At 41.3% G+C, this 23,189-nt stretch overlaps 1 protein-coding gene across 9 annotated transcripts in view; it reads left to right on the top strand.

Annotated features, from left to right (window-relative positions):
- Nucleotides 1-23,189, top strand: part of pcdh15b (protocadherin-related 15b) — a 1,538,224-nt gene that overhangs the window by 1,214,477 nt on the left and 300,558 nt on the right. For all 9 annotated transcript variants that reach the window (XM_087999065.1, XM_087999066.1, XM_087999064.1 and 6 more), the window contains one exon: nt 2,846-2,939. In XM_087999065.1, coding sequence (XP_087855191.1) covers nt 2,846-2,939 — 94 coding nt within the window. The remainder of the gene's footprint in view (nt 1-2,845; nt 2,940-23,189) is intronic.

The following is a 23,189-nucleotide window of genomic DNA, read 5'->3' as shown; positions in this document are numbered from 1 at the left end:
TTCACCCGACCTGCACATCTTTGGATTGTGAGAGGAAACCGGAGCACCCGGAGGAAATCCAAACAGACACAGGGAGAGTGTGCAAACTCCACACAGACAGTCGCCCAAGGCTGGAATGGTACCTGGGATCCTGGTGCTGTGAGGCAGCAGTGCTAACCACTGAGCCAGTGTGCCGCCCTTAAATCTTAAATTTAATTTCCAATTCTTATTTCTATCCCAGCTACACTTTCCAACTTTCTGTTGTTTCCTCCATAGATGCAACTACAGAATCATCTCCTCCACCTCCAATTTCTTTCCAAGCAGTTTTGAGATGCCACTTGCCTGGCACCATGTCACATTGGAATCTTGATTTGCTTACAAAGGATGCTAACTGTCAGTCTAACTGTTTAGAATATTGCCCCCATGGTGTCACAATATAAGACCATAAGATAGAGGAGCAGAAATTAAGCCATTTAGTCCATTGAGTCTGCTCTGCATAGCTGATCAGTTTTTCAATCCCATTTTCCCGCTTTCTCCCCGTAACCTTTGAACCCTTTGGTAATCTAGAACTTATCTATCCCTATTTTAAATATACTCAATGGCCTGGCCTCTACAGTCTTCTATGGCCATAAATTCCACAGAGTCACTACACTCTGGCTAAATAAGTTTCACTTTATCTCAATTCCAAAGGGTCTTTATTCTAAGGCTGCGCCCTCGTGTCCTCATCTCTCCTGCCATCGGAAATATCTTCCCAACATCCACTCTGCCCAGGCCATTCAGTATTCTGTAATTTTCAGTCAGATCCCTCTTCATCCTTCTAAACTCCATCGAGTATAGTCCCAGAGTCCTCAAACGTTCCTCCTATGTTAAGCCTTTCATTCCTGGGATCATTCTTGTGACCCTTGTCTGGACCTATTCCAGGGCTAATATGTCCTTCCTGAGGTATGGTGCCCAAAATTGAACAAAGCATTCTAAATGTAATCTGACCAGAGCCTTATTCAATCTCAGAAGTATCTCACTGCTTTTATATTCCAGTCCTCTTGAGCTGAATGCTGTTATGAAGATATGGGTATACTGTACCTTTAAGAAAATTAAAAGCTAGCAGAACAACCTGACAGCGCCAAGTATTCTGAATAAAATACAATGTAACTTTTTGGTCCAGCGGAGTATCTGGTTGCCTGGAGACAAAAAAAACAAATTTGAATTCGGCCAATCAGTTTAAATACTACCCCAAAAAATACCAAACTCCCATCAAGTTTGAATTTAGTATGTTGACAATATTAAAAGCCAATGACACAATCCGATGCTTTGGGGGTATAAGCCTAGGAAAAATTGAACAGTGGGGGGAGAACTGCCAAAAGACCAAAGGTGTAGGCTACTAGTCAGAACTGTCTGAGAGTTACCTGTCTAGAGAAGGACTTTGCGCAGGGTAAAAACATCAACACCAACCTGGAGAGCAAATCTATAAATAGAATATTCGACAGCTGGCTGGTTTTAAAATTTGAACATTTTAGTAAATCTTAATTAGGGGTTTTATCAGACTAGTATTGTAGAAGGGAAAGTAAAAGATAGGTTAGGGGAAGGAGTTGTAAATAGTTGTTTGGTAATTATTCTCTGTTATACTTGAAGAAATAAAGTTGTTAATTTTTACTTTAAATAATGAACTTTGGGATAGTTCTTGGCCTCTCGAACTTTCACAGATAACCGCATGGGGTAATTTTTTTCTGTGTTACTAGTTTAAAATAGTGGGGGGGGGGGGCTTTCATCTTCATAACAATGACAACATTGTATTTGCCTTCCTAACTACCAATTCAACATGCAAGTTTACCTTAAGAGAAACCTGGACTTGTACTCTCAACTCCCTTTGCACTTCAGATTTCTGAATTTTGTCCCCATTTAGAAAATAGTCCATGCTTCTATTCTTCCTACCAAAGTGCATGATCTCACACTTGCCCACGTTGTACTTCATCTGCCCCCTTTTTGTCCACTCTCCTAACCTGCCTAAGTATTTCTGCAGCCTCCCTGCCTCATCAATACTATCTGTCCCTCCACCTATCTTTGTATTATCTGCAAACTTAGCCAGAATGCCCTCAGTTTCTTCATCCAGATCATTAATATACAAAGTAAAAAGTTGACCTAACACTAACCTTTGCAGAACACCACTAGTCACCAGCTTCCATCCTGAGATGAACCCTTTTAACCCCATTGTCTGCCTTCAGCCAGACAGCCAATCTTCTATCCACACTAAAACCTGGCCTCTAATACAATGGGCCTTATCTTACTCAATAGCTTCCTGTACAGCACCTTATCAAAAGCCTTCTGGAAGTCCAGATAGATAACATCTATTAACTGTCCATGGTCTAACCTGTCCATTACCTCCTAAAATAAATCTAACAGATTTGTCAGGCATGGCCTACCCTTGATGAAACCATGCTGACTTTGCCCTATTTTACCATGCATTTCCAAGTATTCAGAGATTTCATCCTTCACAACAGACTCCAAAATTGTACCAACAACTGAGGGCAGGCTAATCGGCCTATAATTTCCTGTCTTTTCCTTACTCCCTTCTTAAATGGTGGGGGGTGGGGAGTTACATTAACGATTTTCCAGTCCTCTGGGACCCTCCTGACTCCAGTGATACCTGAAAGATCACTAAAGCCTCCACAATCTCTTCAGCTATCTCTTTCAGAACTCTGAGGTGTAGCCCACCTGGTCCAGGCAATTTATCCACTTTCAGACCTTTCGATATTTCTAGTACCATATAAAATGATGTGTTTTCCACTTTTCTGGAGCAATATATTTTTTTAAAAAAGGGTCTGCAGCAGAGTTTTTTCAACTTTTTTTTTATAATTCCATTCTTTTCTAGCAGTGGACTCCTAGTCTTAGAAAAATCTTTGGACAGAGAAAGTACGGATCGATACATTCTTATTGTCACAGCATCTGATGGCAAGCCTGATTCGGTAAGTCAAGTAAATTCTTTGATTTGTAGTTTTTTTTCTACTGTTTGCAGTTGTTTTGTCCTTTTCCTTTACACTGGAATTGATAATTTGACATTAATGTTTGGAAGTTTTATGTGTTGATTAATTGTCATTACTAACTTAATTGGAATATTTTTGATTCTCCAAATGTATAGAACTCAATTCATGATTGGGAAGCTTTTTTTGTCTGTTTTGTTCTATTCTCTTCCATTCTACTATGACTTTGTGCCACACCAAGTACAGATTTCTACCTTAGATAGGACAAATGGTCAAATTCAACTCTACCAGATTTTTGGATCCTGCTGTATATGAGTACAGGTCAGGCAAGTGAGCTTTGGTCTTGTGGTCTAAACTATGCTTTTGTCCAGTGGTACAAGAGGAATAAAATATAATCTCAATCAATTTACCTTGTACATTCCTTACACTGCCTCACCTAAAAAATATATCACTAGCATTTTGTATGGTGTTGAATCCCTCTTCTGCAGGTTCTGTTCAACTTGTCAGTTGAATAATGCTAAATAAAACTGCACATTTCATCAAAGCATTTTGTCTTGCTTTCATCAGGACATTTGCAATAATACGAGACTAACAACATTTTTACTCTATAAAACAAGTGTGCTGGGCAGCCTATAGCCTGGAGGACTCAACACTGAGTTGAAGGAGGTTTCAAATAACCTCCTTCCCCATGCCCCGATTCCTTTCCCTGCTCCCCCCACCTTCATCTACAGCTCCCCGTACACCTACCCCAGTCTTGAAGAAGGGTTACACCCAAAACATCAACTTTTCCATCTCCTGATGCTGCCTGGCTTGCTGTGTTCTTCTAGCTTCCTGTTTGTCTACTGGTTGGTAGGTGGAATCTGATTAGATGGGGAGATGACCCTGAGGATGTATCCTGAGAATGGACTGACAGATATTTTGTTAAGTTGGACAAGAACAATGTGTGTACATGTTCTTTCTATTTGCAAAGAATAGGGCCCTGTGTATTAATATATGCAGCTTCCAGTGTACACAATCATGTCACACTGCAAACATGCCAGAAGGCCAGCCTGACCGGAAATGTTAAATTGGCTATCAGCATAACTCTAAGCAAAGTCTTGATTGTTTAGCAAATGCTGTCCAATCTCAATCACATCAAATATCAAAACTGTTTTAGGTTTTGGAAGCTCCTGCTGATTTGGCTATCAACAGTACCTTGCCTGTTATAAATGTGTCTTTAGGACATATGGTGTCCATACCCTTCATCTGTTCCTCAATTTTGTGAGATAAATTAGTTTTGCAGTGTAATCTGATGCAGACTAGGAATTTTTTCAAGTCTGACAGAGGTAACCTTAGTAGGCTTGGCCTGTTCATGAAATTACATGTTACCTGGTGATAAATTACCTGGTTGGGATAGCCATTATGCCATGGGATGGCTTTGATGCCTCCTATTTCAGAATCAAGCTTGCATATTGAACAAATGACTCAGATCCTTGTTATAAGATTGCTGATAAGGTTAATTTTATGCATGGAATTATAAGAATCAGTATATTGACCAGTGAATGTAAACAATAGTTGAGAACAAACAAGCAAACAAGAACAGAAACTGCTAGAAAAACGCGGCAGATCCAGCAGCACCTGTGAAACGAAAAGAGAATTAGTGTTAACTCTATTTCTTCTTCAGTTGTCCTACCAGACTTCCTGAGGTTCTCCAGTAATTTTGTTTTGGTTTGTTTCAAATCACCAGTATCCACAGTTCTTTGTTTTATAATAGTAGAGAACACCCTGGCTGATTACTTAACTAAGATGTTAAGGACTGACTGCTTCATTTCAAGGGTGAATCTTAGTACAAGATAAAGCCAATGAATGTGTTTAACAACAATCTTACATTTAGTGACAAATCCAAATATCACAAATGTATCTTCTACATTTGATACATTGGAGATATGCATGGGGTTTGAGGTTATGTATTAGGCACGTGAATCTGAAGAAGGGTCACTGGATCCAAAACGTTCACTATGATTTCTCTAGGAGAAAGTGAGGACTGCAGATGCTGGAGAATCAGAGCTGAAAAATGCATTGCTGGAAAAGCGCAGCAGGTCAGGCAGCATCCAAGGACCAGGAGAATCGACGTTTCGGGCATAAGCGATTCCTGAAGAAGGGCTTATGCCCAAAACGTCAATTCTCCTGCTCCTTGGATGCTGCCTGACCTGCTGCGCTTTTCCAGCAACACATTTTTCAATTATGATTTCTCTCCACAGATGCTGCCAAATCTGCTATCAACATGCTAGTTTTGTAAGATGTGACTTTGTCATTTTACAACATTTGCTAAATAATCCAGAATGACCTGGGTGGTACACTGACAACCTGTTTAAGGTTCAGTTAGGCTTGCAGTGTGGCACACCTGTATGTGCTAGAATCTATTTCTACTAATAAACAGGGTCATGTTCTTTTCAAACAAAAGGAGCGTATACACACATTGTGCCTGTTTCAAATTAACAAAGTAGGCAAAACCCATTCTTTTGTTCATTCCTCATAAAGAAATATCTTTCTTTATGAATATCATCCTCTATTAACTTAATTAGAACACACTTTGAGAAGAAGAAAATTATCTTTACTCATCAGGAAGAGCCCAATTGCATCAGGAAGAGTCAGGAAGTGATGTTGCACCCTCAGAAAACTTCAATCAGGCCACACTTAGAGCATTCTAATTCTGGATGCCACATTTCAGAAATGATATGGAGGCTTTGGAGAGGTTGCAGAAAAGAGCATTCCCAGGATGCTGCCTAGATTACAGTGTATGAGCTATAATAATTGGCTGGACACACTAGGATTGTTTTCTGTGAAACAGCAGGGGCTGAGGGAAGACCTGATAGAACTTTATAAAATTATGAGAGGCATAGATATGGTTGGCAGAGCCCAGAGTTGAAATATATAATAATAGAGAGCATACATTTAAGATAACAGGGGAAAGTTCAAAGGAAATGTGAGCGGCCAGTGTTTTACTCAGACAGGCAGAGGTGTGAAGGTTTAAGGAGTATATTGAAAGCCTGAGGCTGAGATTGTTGAAGGCTTGGCTGTCAATTGTTGGTTGAAAGGAGCAACAAGTCTATAAATTCCAAAGAAAAGCCACTTTGATCTCGAAATGTTAACGTTCTTCCCTCTCTACAAATGTTACCAGACCTGCAAAGCTTTGCTAGAAGGGAGAGGTCCAATTTGTAGCTCATTCTGTGCTAGTAAATCAGCATGAATCTAAAGAGTTCTTGATGGCTTTAGTACATGCCTATTAATATTTTAGTGTGAGCATTTCAAATATAGGCTACAGTTTAGTTGTCTGCTGTGCCACTCCATGATGGTACAACATAACCATTCAAAGGACCATAATGTTGAATGAAAACTTTATAATGATGAGCTATGCAAGGGTAATCTTTTCATATGTGGTTCTGTAACTTGTTGTAAAAAATTTCCTTTCCACAGATGTGACATTAACTTTTATATTTCTAACCTAGATTTCTGGGTGTTATAGAGAGCAATCAATCACCCTGTCAACTATTTTCTCCCAGATTTTCAGACATCTCATCTCTAGATTACTCTGTATATTGTATATTTGTCTCAATGTATGCAGCTACGCATCACAAGCATCATCTGTTTATTTTTGTTCTTTACTAAATCAAAATAGAATACTACTGTTTATTTATTTTTGTTTCTTCTTTTAACCCCCACACTACCGCCTAACTGCAGTAGTGCTTATTTTTTCCCCAGCACCCATGTGTGTGTGTGCAGGTGTGAGACACAGTGAGAGACACAAAGTGCACGAATCTTTATTCAATTTCCACCACCAGGAAGATAGGAAAACACCCGAGTGGCCAATGACAAGCACTGCCCTTCACATCAAAGGGCAGTGCTGTGTGATCAAAACAGTGAAGGGGAGGGTAGGGACTAAACCAAAATAGAGTTGGAGGGAGAAATGATGCACTCCACTCCCTGCGGCGCCCACCTCCCCCTGAACAACTCCAGGGTGTTGGTGGACACCGCGTGCTCCTTCTCTAAGGACACCCGGGCTCGAACATAACCGCGGAAGAGGGGCAGGCAGTCGGCCCTAACGACCCACTCCACGGCCCGCTGCCTCGACCTGTTAATGGCCAGTTTGGCCAGGCAGCATCATCTTTTTTTTTATTATTATTTTTATTTATTTATTTATTTTATTTTATTTTATTTTTTTTTTTTGCACATACACTCAAATTAGGCAAACACCCGGGTGGCCAGTGACAAACACTGCCCTTAACTTTTGGGTTTTTTTTCCCTTTAACCCCCACACTACCACCTAAGTGTGGTAGTGCTTATTTTGTCCCCAGCACCCATGGTGTGTGTGTGCAGGTGTGAGACACAGTGAAAGACACAAAGTGCACCAATCTTTTTTTTTTTCTTTTTTCTTTTTTTTCTTCTTTTTAACCCCCACACTACCACCTAAGTGCGGTAGTGCTTATTTTATCCCCAGCACCCATGGTGTGTGTGTGCAGGTGTGAGACACAGTGAGAGACACAAAGTGCACGAATCTTTATTCAATTTCCACCACCAGGAAGATAGGAAAACACCCGAGTGGCCAATGACAAGCACTGCCCTTCACATCAAAGGGCAGTGCTGTGTGATCAAAACAGTGAAGGGGAGGGTAGGGACTAAATCAAAATAGAGTTGGAGGGGGAAATGATGCACTCCACTCCATGCAGCGCCCACCTCTCCCTGAACAACTCCAGGGTGTTGGTGGACACCGCGTGCTCCTTCTCCAAGGACACCCGGGCTCTAACGTAACCGTGGAAGAGGGGCAGGCAGTCGGCCCTAACGACTCCCTCCATGGCCCGCTGCCTGGACCTGTTAATGGCCAGTTTGGCCAGGCCCAGGAGCAGACCCACGAGGAGGTCTTCAGACCTGCCCTCCCTAGCATCATCTGTTTATTTTTTTCTCTCTTTTTTTTGTTTTTTTTTTACACAAAGTGCACGAATCTTTATTCAAATTCCGCCACCAGGAAGAAAGGAAAACACCCGGGTGGCCAGTGACAAACACTGCCCTTCACATCAAAGGGCAGTGCTGTGTGATCAAAACAGTGAAGGGGAGGGTAGGGACTAAACCAAAATAGAGTTGGAGGGAGAAATGATGCACTCCACTCCCTGCGGCACCCACCTCCCCCTGAACAACTCCAGGGTGTTGGTGGACACCGCGTGCTCCTTCTCTAAGGACACCCGGGCTCGAACATAACCGCGGAAGAGGGGCAGGCAGTCGGCCCTAACGACCCACTCCACGGCCCGCTGCCTCGACCTGTTAATGGCCAGTTTGGCCAGGCAGCATCATCTTTTTTTTTATTATTATTTTTATTTATTTATTTATTTTATTTTATTTATTTTTTTTTTTTTTTGCACATACACTCAAATTAGGCAAACACCCGGGTGGCCAGTGACAAACACTGCCCTTAACTTTTGGGTTTTTTTTCCCTTTAACCCCCACACTACCACCTAAGTGTGGTAGTGCTTATTTTGTCCCCAGCACCCATGGTGTGTGTGTGCAGGTGTGAGACACAGTGAAAGACACAAAGTGCACCAATCTTTTTTTTTTTCTTTTTTCTTTTTTTTCTTCTTTTTAACCCCCACATTACCACCTAAGTGCGGTAGTGCTTATTTTATCCCCAGCACCCATGGTGTGTGTGTGCAGGTGTGAGACACAGTGAGAGACACAAAGTGCACGAATCTTTATTCAATTTCCACCACCAGGAAGATAGGAAAACACCCAGGTGGCCAGTGACAAGCACTGCCCTTCACATCAAAGGGCAGTGCTGTGTGATCAAAACAGTGAAGGGGAGGGTAGGGACTAAATCAAAATAGAATTGGAGGGAGAAATGATGCACTCCACTCCCTGCGGCGCCCACCTCTCCCTGAACAACTCCAGGGTGTTGGTGGACACCGCGTGCTCCTTCTCCAAGGACACCCGGGCTCTAACATAACCGCGGAAGAGGGGCAGGCAGTCGGCCCTAACGACCCACTCCACGGCCCGCTGCCTCGACCTGTTAATGGCCAGTTTGGCCAGGCAGCATCATCTGTTTACTGTGTTTTCAGAAATCTTTCATTGGTTGGTAAATGGATAACTCATTAATCAATTGAATGGGGTTTTAATTCAGTGTATTACTGATTTGATTTTCTATATAATTCTGTAATTTTAATGTATTTTTACATTCATGGGGGAGAATCTTTTTTGCCCAACTTGCTTATGATTACATTTGTAAGTTACTAGAATTGTTGCTTAATGAATTCTGCCCACATCATATAATTTAAACTTTCATCGGAAGTGATTGCCTGAGTTTAAAGTGTGTTCAAGTCAGCATATTTGTAAAGTTATTTCCTTCACTGGATTGACAACACTACGATTTGACCCCCTCGATTTAATATAGATACAGTGACAGCCATGGCTCAATTGAGAGCACTCCCATCTCTCAGTCCAAAGTTGTTAAATGCCAGAGGTTAAAGGTTGCTCAAACAGAATCCAGGCATATAGAATTTTCTCGTCAGACCTTTATTTCAACTTACACATCACAAACATCCAACACACTGATTACCTGATGCCCAGTACAGTCAAATTCTAACCAGAACTCGCTCTATTATCATACAACTATCATCTATTCGCTCATTGCATTTGATCCCAGGCTTCCTTGCCAAACTGTGTTAGATAGTAATAAAGGCTGTGAGTTTATGTTCCATTTCAGAGACACATAACACAAAAATCTAGGCTGACATTTGAGTGCAGTACTCGGGAATGGTGCACTGTCAAAGATGTGATATTTCTGATCGGCCAACAAGTGAGGATCCCATTACCTCTCTCAGTTATATGATAAAGATCCCCAATGCTACTTTGAAGAGAGCTGATGTTCTGAACAACATTTATCCCTCAATCAACATCACCAATAAATGGATTATCTGATCATTATCATGGTGTTGTTTGTGGAAGCTTGCTGAGTTTAAATTAGCTGCTACACTTCCTTCATTGCAACAGTGATGATACTTCCAAAATGCGTAACTGCTGTCAAGCACTTGGAGCTGCCCTGAGGTTATAAATGCAATTCTTTCCCTTTGGAAATAAAACTCTGCAGGCCAACCAACACAGGACACATACATCACTGTTTCAGCAGCTTAAAAACTGAGGGGTTTCTTTTGCCCCTATGGTCACAATCAGTCAGAAGGCGTGTTGCATAGAATAGAGTTAACTATGCTTATAAATTTACCATCACCAAAATTCCAAGTTGATGTAAATGTACAAAATTGGATTGGTATTACACCTCCCCCCTTTACAATTGTGAAAAGCATGTTCCAAACCCAAGATGTCCATGCCTGTCATCATTGTTATATCACCAGATTTTGTGAAGTACCAGTTTCCCAACTTGCAGAGATAAGCGTCTTAATTAGCATATTAAAATCAAACCCACACCACACAGCTGGGAGCTAGGTTTAACTTTAGTTACTGCCCTGCATCAGCTTCCCGAAGCTTGAGAAACCTAGCAGCCAGCTTAACTTGGGAGATGCTAATTTCAAAAGATAATTGAGCTTTATGGCATTCCTTGTGGACCAAGAGAAACAGCAATGCTTTCTCTAGCTCCTCAAAAGTCTCCCCTCCACTAATCATAGCTTTAGTTTGTTGTGTGGCTTGATAAGATTCTTTTACATCAGTTCTTTTATATCCACTGGCTCAGCAAGACTTGGTGATGGAGCAAATTACAAACGTAAACCTTAGAGAAGTTCACCAGTTTACTTTGATCATGAAAATGTCAGAATACAGCAATCAAACTGTAACTGCCAGCAGGTATTCAATCCTTCTTTCTTAGGTTTGCTTTCAGGTCACTTCGCATGAATCCAACTGCTTTTTTTAATCACTTTTTCTTTCACACAGAGATCTAAATCAAATTAATACTGATTGAAATTTTAAGATGTTTGTAGGAAATTTATTTAAAATTAAGTTAATACTGTGTTTCAAGCAAATTAATTAATTGTGGAAGCACAAGTTAATTAGGTTGTACAACTATCAAAAATGATAAGGTTCTTTTCAGCAAGGCAGGAGAATACAGAATAATCATTTAGCGGCATAGAACTTACACTTGATGATTTACTAGTCTGGGCTTTTGTTTCTCTGTGGCAGTAATGATGAGAGGTTCACTGCTATTGAAAAATGCAATGGTACTGTACCTTTCAACAGCAGGATTTAAACTATAATCCATAAGCTGTGATGTGCTTCTGTGAGTTTCAGAAGATCCACTTGGTGGGTCTGCCTTGAGTTAGAGAGGTTTCCTATTTTCCCACAGCTTACATGGATTCTTACACACAAAACATACAGCCAATTAATCCCATGCTTAAATCAGCAAAGTGACTAAAAGTCTAATGAAAAGTGAATCTGATGGGGAGAATAGATGGCAATATCAGCAAAAACGTCCCCTGTTTCAATTCCCCTGCTGTCCTCATTCTACAAACTTGTCTTCTAATTCTATGGATGCTGGAAATCTGAATAAATAACTACAAAAAGCTAGAGATACTCAGCAGGTCTGGCAACATCTGTGGAGCGAGAAACAGAGTTGACATTGAGTCTGAAAGCAATGTTTGGCTGATTTTAACAGCCAACCTATTCTAATATGTTACATTAGTTCCTTGCCTGAAACCTGGCCCCACAATTTTTGAAGAGAGTTAATAGACTTGCTGCTAAATTTACCATAAAGCATAGGGGCAGAAGTAGACCAGTCAGCAAATTGAGTCTCCACGATTGAAAAAGAGCATGTCTGACCCGATGATCCACAACTCCATTGTGCACCCTAGATTCTCTTGCTGATTCAAAATCTGTCCAGATTCAGCTCAAATGGCCCAGACTCAGCAGCCTCCTGTAGTAGGAAATCCCACTGGCTCACAACCCTCTAAGAGAGGAAATTCCTCCTCATATCTCTTAAATGTGTGACCTCTTGTTCTGAGCATGTGCCCTTTGATCCTAGAGTCAACATCAAGAGAGGACAACCTCTCTGCATTTACCCTATCAAGTCCCCACAAAGATTTTTTTTTTCAAACTTGCGAAGTAAATTCCAGCAAAAGAGGATTAAATGATTCCATGGACAGGTAACTTCAGAGTTGATATGATTGAATAGAGTTTTCAAGTTATAGAATCCCTACAATGTGTAAGGGATTCAGCCATTTGGCCTATCAATTCCACACCAATTCTCTGAATAGTATCCCAACTAGACCCACCCCTACCCTAGTCCTGTAACGCTGCATTTCCCATGGCTAGCCTACCTAGCCTGCATATCCCTGGACACTAGGGGCAATTCAGCTTGGCCAATCTACCTAACCTGCACATCTCTGGATTATGGGAGGAAGCCCTCACAGAATGGGAGATTATACAAACTCCGCATAGGCAGTCGCCTGAGGTTGGAATCAAACTTGGGTCCCTGATGCTGTGAGGCAGCAGTGCTAACCACTGAGCCAAAAGATTGTATAGTACCACCACCATAACAATAATTGATGCTAAGTTCACTTACTAAGACTTAGATGATGTCATGAAGGAAAGAAACAGATCCACACCCATTTCTTTTAGTCTAACTTGCAAATGATTTGATTAATAACCTGGGCTAAGGCAGGTTTACAATAAATCACTTTATGTTCAATTGGAATCAACAACATGCAGTGGTCAGAAAGATCATATTGAGTACATTTGTGTTTATCTGACAAACAAACATCAAGATAATTTCATAAGTGTTGCTGGGAAGAGCATTCTTTTCATTGTGGCTTACTGTGTCATCACTGAAAATGGCAAGGAAACAGTGGTCACATCGCAATCTTCTTCATATTTGATAAAGGGATTAATCAATTTCTCTCTCTAAGATCTTAATTAAGCTTATTGGATTGTTACATTTTGAGGAAATTTTGAACCTATGTAGTGATGCTCTTCCATTTGAAAGAACAGTATCTAAGACTTTGTCACATACAGAAAGAAATTATAATTAAGTTCTGATAAGGACAAACAAAGAATGCTCACATTTCAAAGCTTGTGAGAGCCCTGATGTATAAAAGCTGCTTGCAACATCAAAATCACAAAAGTCTAGCATCTAGCCATTGTTGTCGCTTCTGCAAATTGATCCATTACTGGCGTCCAATTCTTTGTTGTAAATTGGGGAGGTGAAGTCCTGATGATACCAGATTATAATTAACTTGTGTCGGAAGTTCAAGTAATGATTAAGAACCACAAGCAGAAATATCATTGAGCTTTGTCCTTCTTTTCAAACATGATGTCAAAAGCTGCCAAATATTTCCAGGATTTATTGAGATTTTGTTTTCAGATTTCCAGCATCTGCAATAATTTTCTATGCTCCTAGGTTGATATTGCTGCACTATTAATGCATTAATAATAGGGTACCTTTCACCCCACTGTTAATGTAAAATATGACTTATATAACATGCTGGGTTCTGAAACAGGTGCCTGAAGAAAGGGAAGGAGCTATTTGAGTCTGCATTTCCACCAAGTCATGTTGACTTCCTACTTTAATAAAAGATATAGGTCCCAATTTCAGACTTCCGGACCCAAACCTATTAATTTAAGGTCTTTTAATGTTACCAGTCTGATTCGAGTCACAGTTCCCACACTAGGGGACTCATGATCTGGCCTGCTTGCTTTTAAGATATATATGTCCTATTCCTTCATAACTTTCATAAACTTGAGTCTACTTGAAAAGCAGTTGTCACCACAGGTGTCATAAATCATCCTCTCTGTGTACTTAAGGTGGTACCTGCCTCATCAATGAATATTCCATTCTTCTGTAATCCTTCTGTGGAAAGGGTTAGGTGGACCAACTCCACTTGGAGTCATAGAGTCTTACAGCACAGAAACAGACCCTTCAGTCCAACCAGTCCATGCTGACCATAATCCCAAATTAAACTAGCTCCACTTGCTTTTTCCTGGTCCATATTCCTCCATACTTTTCATCTTCATGTACTTATCTAAGTGTCTTTTAAATGCTGTAGCTGTGCCTGCACCACCACTTCCTCAGGAAGTTAATTCCACGTGTGAACCACCCTCTGATAAAAGATTTGCCCCTCACTTTTATTAAATCTCTTCCTCTCACCTTAAAAATATGCCCTTCAGTCTTGGAATCCACCATCCGAGGGAACAAATATCTATCATTAACTTTATACCCCTCACAACTTTTTAAACCACTATAAGTTCACTTCTGAACCTTTACCCTCCAGTGAAAAATGTCCCATCCTAACCAGCTTCAAACTTTCCATACCTGGCAACATCCTGGTCAATTTCTTCTGAATCCACTCTCGCTTAATAATACCCTTCCTATAACAGGGCGACCAGAACTTTGTGCTTTGTAGATGAAAATCCAGTCCATGAAGTATAAATGCTTCAAAGAGACGTGTACATGTGTCTAACGATTTTGAGCAGTTTGGTTTTGGAGATGGAGGTGAAGATAAAGCAGGCTGTAACAGAACATCTAATAACGAACTAATCACCCCTGGATTCTCGTAGGGCCTATGCCCGTTCTAATTCTCCTAACTCCCTCTAATGCCTGCTTCTTTCCATCTTTAGAATAGCTACCTCATTGCAACCCTACAACATTTGCAACTAGATCTTGGGGACCCAGGACCAGCCTTCCTAAGTCTGCCCTCCATTCTTATGATTTCCACAGCCTAAAAAATAAATTCAACAGCAAGTGTGTTTCTCTGTGAGATGCTGTGGTCGATTTAAGCAGAAATTATCCCTCTACTAGAATGGCTATGTAATCCTACCAGTCCTCTCTAATTGGCCGAGCCCTGTCAGAAAGCCTGCAGTCACTGTTAAGGAGCACGGAGGTGTTTGGCTCCAACTTGGCATGTGGCTTCATTAGAGTTTGCAACCGTCCTTTCCAGTGGGACTAATTACATGGAAGTGCTTATGGATCCAACCTTGATGCTGCACCTGTTGACTGATATCTGTATCTGCACAGGCAGAAACCACCCAATGTCTGAATGCTGGAGTGAAACTGTGGGCTGAAATCATTACAGGTCTAAAATAACTGCCATAGTTACCTGTGTTGGTGCTTAAACTGTCTTTCAGCAGTCCATCAATCTGTGCTCCAACTGATAAGTACATCTGCAGAGATACCTCGTTGGCAGACTAACAGTGCCTTCGCCGAGCCTGAAATATCTGTCTCACTCAAGATTTCATCATTCACACACCTATTACTCTCAATCTATCTGTGCCCTTGCCACTTAATCATGTCCTATTGCTGCTTCCCATGTTGAGGTAGTGCAGACTGCAGACGAGTCTTTTCCACCCAGAGTGGTGTGAGGGAATCCTGCAAGGACATCTTCCATTGAATACTGGAGGACATCCATTAGCAAAGCTGCAGCTACCGGAGTTAGGAGCGTCAGAACAGGCACAGGCGCAGGCACCGCGAGAATCTGGAGGGAGATTAGTTCATTGTTGCATGTTCTGTTGCATAAAGGTACATGGAATATTTCTCTTGGAATGGCTTTTAATTCTAAAATTTCCGACGTTGCAATGGTTTGTCACTAAGAAATAGTGAGGTTTATCACACTTGTACAATGATTGAAGATAGAAACAGGAGTGTCAGAAGTTCTGTTCATTCTGAGAGCTGGCTCTGAGGGAGCTGGATGAGTGTCAAGGACTGTGTAAATAAAGGGTGACTTGTTGATGGGATACTGACCTCAATGGTGTTATTTCACTGACAACAGCCAAGCAACATACTGTGGGATAGAACTTCAGAGAGGAAGGCCATAAGATTTTTTGGCATGTTGAATAAGCTTTTTTTGTAAAGTTAATTTCATAATTATTTCATCAGCAATTACAAACTGGACATTAAAAGTAAAATAATAGTTCTATTTCAAGCTCCTTTGCTAATTATTTTTATGGCCATCTGAAAGTACTACAGTTGAGCCACAGTAAAGATCCGTTCTGTCAAAAATTATTGTTCAAGACCTTAGTGCTTGAAAGCACTGCTTAAATTAATGGCCTATTCCTGCTCCGATTTCCCATATTTCTAATTCCTCCAGCAATTTGTTGAGGATAAGAGATATTCCATAAATTGCAAATTGCCGCAAGTTTGTAGACTTTGTTATTAGCCTTGTGAAAATGGCTACTTCACTTCAAGCATCTTATTAAATTGCCAATTAAATAATCATTGGAGAAAGTTAAGGCTGGTTTTTAACAGCATACCTTCTTTTAATGACAAGGTCTCTGTCTGACACACAAAGCAGCTTGTAGTGAATAGAAACATAGGGAAGTAAAAAAATGGGAAACATTATCATGGTTTCTCTGACTGGTTCCTGTGCAAATCAAAGAAATATTATTCCATATAACCCTTATACCCTTCCATTTTTTTTTCACTCAGCACTTAACCAATTCTCTTCTGAATTTGCTGGCACGACTCCCAGTGATTTGCTTGACTGTATATTCTACACGTTTGTCAACTTCTGCATAAACTGCATCTAAACTGTCTTGTCATCCTCCCTGTGGATTCCCTGCACTTCATGCTGAATATAAACAATTGAATAATTGACAACATTTCATGCTTGAATTAACTTTTTTGTAACTAATGTCTGGATCAGTAATTTTATAAAATGGGACTAATTGTAACATAATTTTGTTCATCAGTCTGTTATGCGTGAAGTAGTTTATACTTAACTGAAGTAAACATGACTCGTGTTTCTGAGTGTACAATGCATAATTGGAACATAAATTAGGTGTAAGAATGGTGCATTTTAAATGTCTTTTCCAAATATTTTCTCCAAAAAAGTAAATTAAATAGCTTATTTTTAGACTAGTTCGCACAACCCTAATTTACATGAATCAGTCTCTCTTTCTATGCCACTGAGAATCATACTTGCACAGTTGGATTTATTTATTATTCTACATGGATAAGTGGATCTATTTTAGCATGACAGAATTGTTGTTCCTTTGAGATAACCATCTTTTTAACATGCAATTGGTTTCCCTGCACTTTTTTTGACCATGGTTAATCTGTCAATTTCTTCGATTGTCACAATTTTGTTGCATCCAAGTTAGAATACCATTTTTGGCCTGTTTACATTTGGACATACTGCTCAACCTTTTTATTTTGATAATGTTCAAGGTCCAATCCAATTGTTCGCTTACTATCTAATTTATGTGACTTATTGCTGACCGATACTGCTCCCAGTGCTCCAGTCACTTTTCACTTCAAGTCAATAGAAAGAAGAATCAGGCAGGAACAGAAATCCGATGTTCCAGTTTTTGTCATCGCTGAAAGTGAAACCACCTCTGTATTTTGGCAGTGACAGCAGTTCTGGTTGCAAGTTTTTCATATCAGCTTACAATGGTTTAAACTGTTCCTTGAACAAATTGAACAATTTGACCCAGATTTTCACCACAATGGAGAAGATCTCCACCATGTTGAAATATCTGAGGAAGTAAGGAATTCCAATGTTTTTTTCCCTAAACTTGGCATTTTCGATTTTACAGGGGTGGGATTGGTGGCAGACCATAGGTCAGACATGTGTCAGGATTGTGTGTAACTTGGAGGGGAATTGACTTCCCCTCTTCCACGTAGTGTGTTGTGGGTTTGGAAAATACCATCAGAGGACATTCAGTGAGTGGATCTTGTAGATGGTACAAACTATTGCCACTGTCAATTGGCTGTGAAGGTTATTGTTGGGATGCTAATCAACCAGGGTGTTTTGCCCTGCATGATATCAAGTGTTTTGACCATTGTCGAAGCTATATCCATCCAAACAAGTGGGATGCCTTATATCATATGTTTGATGTGTGCTTTGTGGATGGTTGGCAGGCTTGGAGTAACAGAAAGAGTGTTATTCATCACAAACTTTTGAGTTTCTGAATTTTCTTGTGTAGCTGGTTCAGTTCATTTTCTGGTCAGTTGTGACCCCCACCAAAGGCATTGATAATGTGAGAGAAATACGATTGAATATTAAGTGGTGGCAGTTATATTATGTTTTGTTGGATATAGTCTTTGCCTTGCATTTGTGAGGTGCAACTGTTACTTACCACTTATCAACCCATACCTGGGTGTTGACCAGGTCTCACCACATATGGGCATCGGCTACTTCAGTAACTAAGAAGTTGTGAATTCCATCAGCTAACATCCTCGCCATTGACCTTATAATGGGGGGAGGATCTTTGTGGGCGGCACGGTGGCACAGTGGTTAGCACTGCTGCCTCACAGCGCCAGAGACCCAGGTTCAATTCCCGCCTCAGGCGACTGACTGTGTGGAGTTGGCACATTCTCCCCGTGTCTGCGTGGGTTTCCTCCGGGTGCTCCGGTTTCCTCCCACAGTCCAAACATGTGCAGGTCAGGTGAATTGGCTATGCTAAATTGCCCGTAGTGTTAGGTAAGGGGTACATGCAGGGGTATGGGTGGGTTGCGCTTCGGCGGGGCGGTGTGGACTTGTTGGGCCGAAGGGCCTGTTTCCACACTATAAGTAATCTAATCTAATCTAAAAACACTGCTGAAGGTAATTGAATCTAGGGCATTTCCCTAAGTGATATTTGCCTTAAATGGCTTGCATGTAAATTAATCAATTGCTAAATATTTTATTGGCGGTGCTTAATATATATATAATGGCTGGAGTTCAAGTGCCACCTGCTCCAGAGGTGCATTACAACATCAGTGAATAGGTTGTTTGGAAAATGTTTACCTTGAGTGACAGTAAATAAGTGTTTTGTCAAAAATCATTGTTCAAGACCTTACTGCTTGAGGCCAGGAGGCCCAGGTTCAAATCCCACTTGCTACAGAGGTGTGTCACAACATCATTGAATAGTCTGGTAAAAAAAATTGTCCTGGGGCTGTAACCATCTTCCTTTATTTTAGTTATGACTCCAAACAGCAGAGAAAGTTTACCCCGATTTTCATTAACTCCAGTTTTACTAGAGCTCCGTAGTCTACACTCTGTGTGATGCTGGAAAAGCACAGCAGGTCAGGTAGCAACCGAGGAGCAGGAAAATCGATGTTTTGGGCAAGAGCCCTTCATCAGGAATGAGGCTGGGAGCCTCCGGGTTGGAGAGATAAATGGGAGGCGGGTGGGGCTGGGGAGAAGGTAGCTAAGAGTGCAATATGTGGATGGAGATGGGGATGAAGGTGATAGGTCGGAGAGGATGGTGGAGCGGATTGGTGGGAAGAAAGATTGGCAGGTAGGACAGGTCATGAGGATGGTGCTGAGCTGGGGGTTTGGAACTGGAGTAAGGTGGGGGGAGGGGAAATAAGAAAATTGTTGAAGTATACGTTAATGCATTGGGGTTGAAGTGTTCCGAGGTGAAAGATGAGACATTCTTTCTCCAGGCGTCGAGTGGTGACGGAGTGGCGATGGAAGAGGCCCAGGACCTGCATGTCCTCGGCAGAGTGGGAGGGGGAGTTGAAATATTTGGCCACAGGGCAGTGGGGTTGACCTGGAGATGTTCCCTAAAGTGCTCTGCGAGAAGGCATCCAGTCTTCCCAATGTAGCGAAGACCACATCGGGAGCAACGGATACAATAAATGGCATTGGTGGATGTGCAGGTGAAACTTTGATGGATGTGAAAGGCTCCTTTGGGGCCTTGGATGGAGGTGAGGGAGGAGGTGTGGGCGTAGGGTTTGTAACTCCTGCAGTGGAAGGTGCCAGGAGGGGACGGTGGGCTGTTGGGGAGCGTGGACCTGACCAGGTACTCATGGAGGGAACAGTCTTTGTGGAAAGTGAATAGGGATGGGGAGGGAAATATATCCCTGGTGTTGGGGTCCGTTTGTAGGTGGCATAAATGTTGGTGGATGATGCGGTTTATGCGGAGGTTGGCGGGGTGGAAGGTGAGGACCACGGGGGTTCTGTCCTTGTTGCGGTTGGAGGGGTGGGATTTGAGGGCGGAGGTGCGGGAAGTGGAGGAGATGCTTTGGAGTCCATCTTCAACCATGTGGGAAGGAAAATTATGGTCTTGAACGAAGGAGACCATCTGGTGTGTTCTGTGGTGGAACTGGTCCTTCTGGGAGCAGATACGGCAGAAGCAGAGGAATTGGGAATACGGGATAGTATTTTTGCTGGAGGTAGAGTGGGAAGAGGTCTAATCCAGGTAGCTGTGGGAGTCAGTGGGTTTGTAAAAAATGTCAATGTTGAGTTGGTCGTCATTGATAGGGATGGAGAGATCCAGGAAGGGGAGGGAGGTATCAGAGATGGTCCAGGTGAATTTAAGGTCGGGGCGGAATGTGTTGGTGAAGTTGATGAACTGCTCAACCTCCTTGTGGGAGCACAAGGTGGCGCCGATGCAGTCATCAATGTATCGGAGGAAGAGGTGGGGATTGTTGTCAGTGTAACTCCGGAAGATAGGCTGTTCTACGTAGCCAACAAAGAGTCGGGCATAGCTGGGGCCCATGTGAGTGCCCATGGCTACCCCTTCACCTCACCTGTGAAGTTCAGCTTTCTCTGTCCATGTTTAGACCAAGGCTGTAATTAAGTCAGGAGTTGAGTGGCTCTGATGGAACACTGATGATCAGCAAACAGGTTCTTGCTAAGTAAATGCCACTGAATAGCACTTACATCCATCACCTTGCCTATGACTGGGCTGGTAATTTAGGACTGTGAACATGGGATGGTAACTTGGGACTGTACGCATTGTTGAAGAACTGCCAAAGTTGTCAAGGACTTGTACAAAAGCAAAACTGTATGCTGTTTTAAAAAGTGTACAATGTATCTCAGCATTCCCATTTAGATAAAAGTAAATGATGAGAGGATTTGTGCTGTATGACTGATTTCTGAAATAATTATATGCATAACAGGATGACTTTTAAGTGAAAATTTTGATACCATAAGCAATCAATTCCATAAGCAATTGATAGCTCCAATTGCTTATGGAATGAAAATATTTATTTATTTATGGAAATGAGCACTTCAGTGAAATGCTTATTTGCGCAAGGGATATGAACATATGAAATAAGAGTAGAACTGGATTATTGGCTACTCAAGCCTATGTTACTATTCATTAAGATAATGGCTAATCTATCCGTGTTTCTAATTGTACATTGTCCTGACAACCCTTGATTACCTTGGCTCATGTGAAGCTACCTACCTACACAAAATATTCAACACCTTGCTTCAACTGCCTTCTGAAGCTGAGTTCCAAAACTGGACATCCCTCTGAAAGAGAAAAGCTCTCATTTCTGTCCTGAATGGGCGACCCCTAATATTAAAACAGTGCCCACAATTCTGACGTACAAAGAATCCAAATCCACTTTATCAAAGCCATTCAGTATCTTATACACTTCAATCAACTAACCTTCCTCAGAACTGAAATATTGACTTCTCCATCTCCTGAAGCTGCCTGGCTTGCTGTGTTCTCCCAGCCTCCTGCTTGTCTACCTTGAATTCCAGCATCTGCAGTTTTTTTTATCTCTAACAATGATTAGAGATTGCCTTGGTTCATGAGATGACGATTTAGAATCAGTTAAATTGAATGGAATTGAATTTATTTATTGTCATGTGTACAGAGGCACCGTGAAAAGCTTTGTCTTGCGAGCGATACAGGCAGATCACATAGTTAAGTAACAGAGATAAGTAAATAATAGGTAAACAGCAGCAAAAACAAAAACACAGGTACAGGCAAATGCTATGAGTTTGTGAGTCCTTTCAGTATTCTAACAACAGTAGAGTAGAAACTGTTTCGAAACCTGTTCAGGTTCGTGTTTTCTGGCCTCTATACCTTCTCCCTGATGGTAGAGGTTGTCGAAAAGAATTGCCAGGGTGGGATGGATCTTTGAGAATGCTGGTGGCCTTTCCTTGACAGCGGGCCTGGTAGATGGACTCTATAGGTGGAAGCCTTTGTGATTGTCCGGGCCGAGTTCACCACTCTCTGTAACCGTCTCCGATCTTGAATAGTACAGTTGTCATACCAATGGCACACCTATAAAAGTTGGCAAGGGTATTCACCGTCATGCCAAACTTTCTCAGCTGCCTGAGGAAGAAGAGACGTTGTTGGGCCTTTGTAACCAGTACGTCCACGTGAACAGTCCAAGGAAACTTGTGGATCACCACTTCCAGGAGCTTGACACTCTCCACTCGTTCCATCTCTGTGCTAATTATGTGTATGGGGGCATGAGTAATGTCCTGCCGAAAGTCAATAATGAGTTCCTTGGTTTTGCCAGCATTGAGAGCTATGTTGTTCTCAGTGCACCATTTTTCCAGGTCTTCCACCTCCCGTCTGTAGTCTGTTTCGTTGCCATCTGAGATTTGACCGACTATGATGGTGTCATCAGCAAACTTGAAAATGGCATTAATCTGGTACTTGGTGACGCAGTCATGGGTAAACAGTGAGTACAGTAGGGGGCTGAGTACGCACCCCTGGGAGAGGGGCTCCAGTGTTGAGTGTTAGTGAGGATGAAATATTGTCCCCAATCATCATTGATTGTGGCCTATGGGTCAGGAAACTGAGGATCCAGTTGCAGAGAGTGGGGCTTAGTCCAAGATCACTAAGTTTACTGATCAGGTGGAAATGAGGAATAGTACAGGAAAGAAATAGCTAGTTGGTGTGGTCTACAAGTGCCTAACACGAACCACAAGGAATACAACTTGCTTATTCCAGGTATCAATTTAGTAAGTTGTTTTTGAACCACCTGCAATGAATTCATATTTCTTTTTTAAAGTAGGAAATTGCATATGTACATAGTTTTCGAGATGTGGTCTCATCAATGCCCTGCATAATTGAAACATAACATCCTTACTTTTATATTCAATTCCTCACATAATAAAGGATAAAATCAATTTGCCTTTCCTTAATTTACATGCTATATTTGTATATTAACATATTGTGACTTATGCACTAGAACACCTAAATCCCTTTACACCTCGAAATTCTGCTGTTATTATTAATTTAAGTAATACACTTGTTTTTCATTTTTCAAACAAAATTAACAACTTCACATTATACTCCATCTGTCAGACTTTTGATCACCCACTTAATCTATTTATATTAGTTTGGAACCCTCATTATGTTTTTCTCGCAATATGTTTTCCTTAATATTTTGGTGTCATCTGTGAATTCAGTTAACACACCTTTGTTCTCTTTGTTAAGTCAATGATGAAAACTGTAACAAGTTGAAATCCCAGCATAGACTCCTACAGAAATCTACTCACTGCATCCTTTCATGGTCTCTGTTTTCTGAGCCATGCAGCCTCCTATCTTTGCTAATATGTTATTTGTATTTTCACAAGAGCCTTTGATGTGGTACCT

Source organism: Chiloscyllium plagiosum, unplaced genomic scaffold, assembly GCF_037043375.1.
Source record: "Chiloscyllium plagiosum isolate Xiang-an unplaced genomic scaffold, Cpla_swu_hap1 HiC_scaffold_22, whole genome shotgun sequence".
Lineage (NCBI taxonomy): Eukaryota > Metazoa > Chordata > Chondrichthyes > Orectolobiformes > Hemiscylliidae > Chiloscyllium > Chiloscyllium plagiosum.
This window is presented reverse-complemented; position numbering and strand designations above follow the sequence as displayed.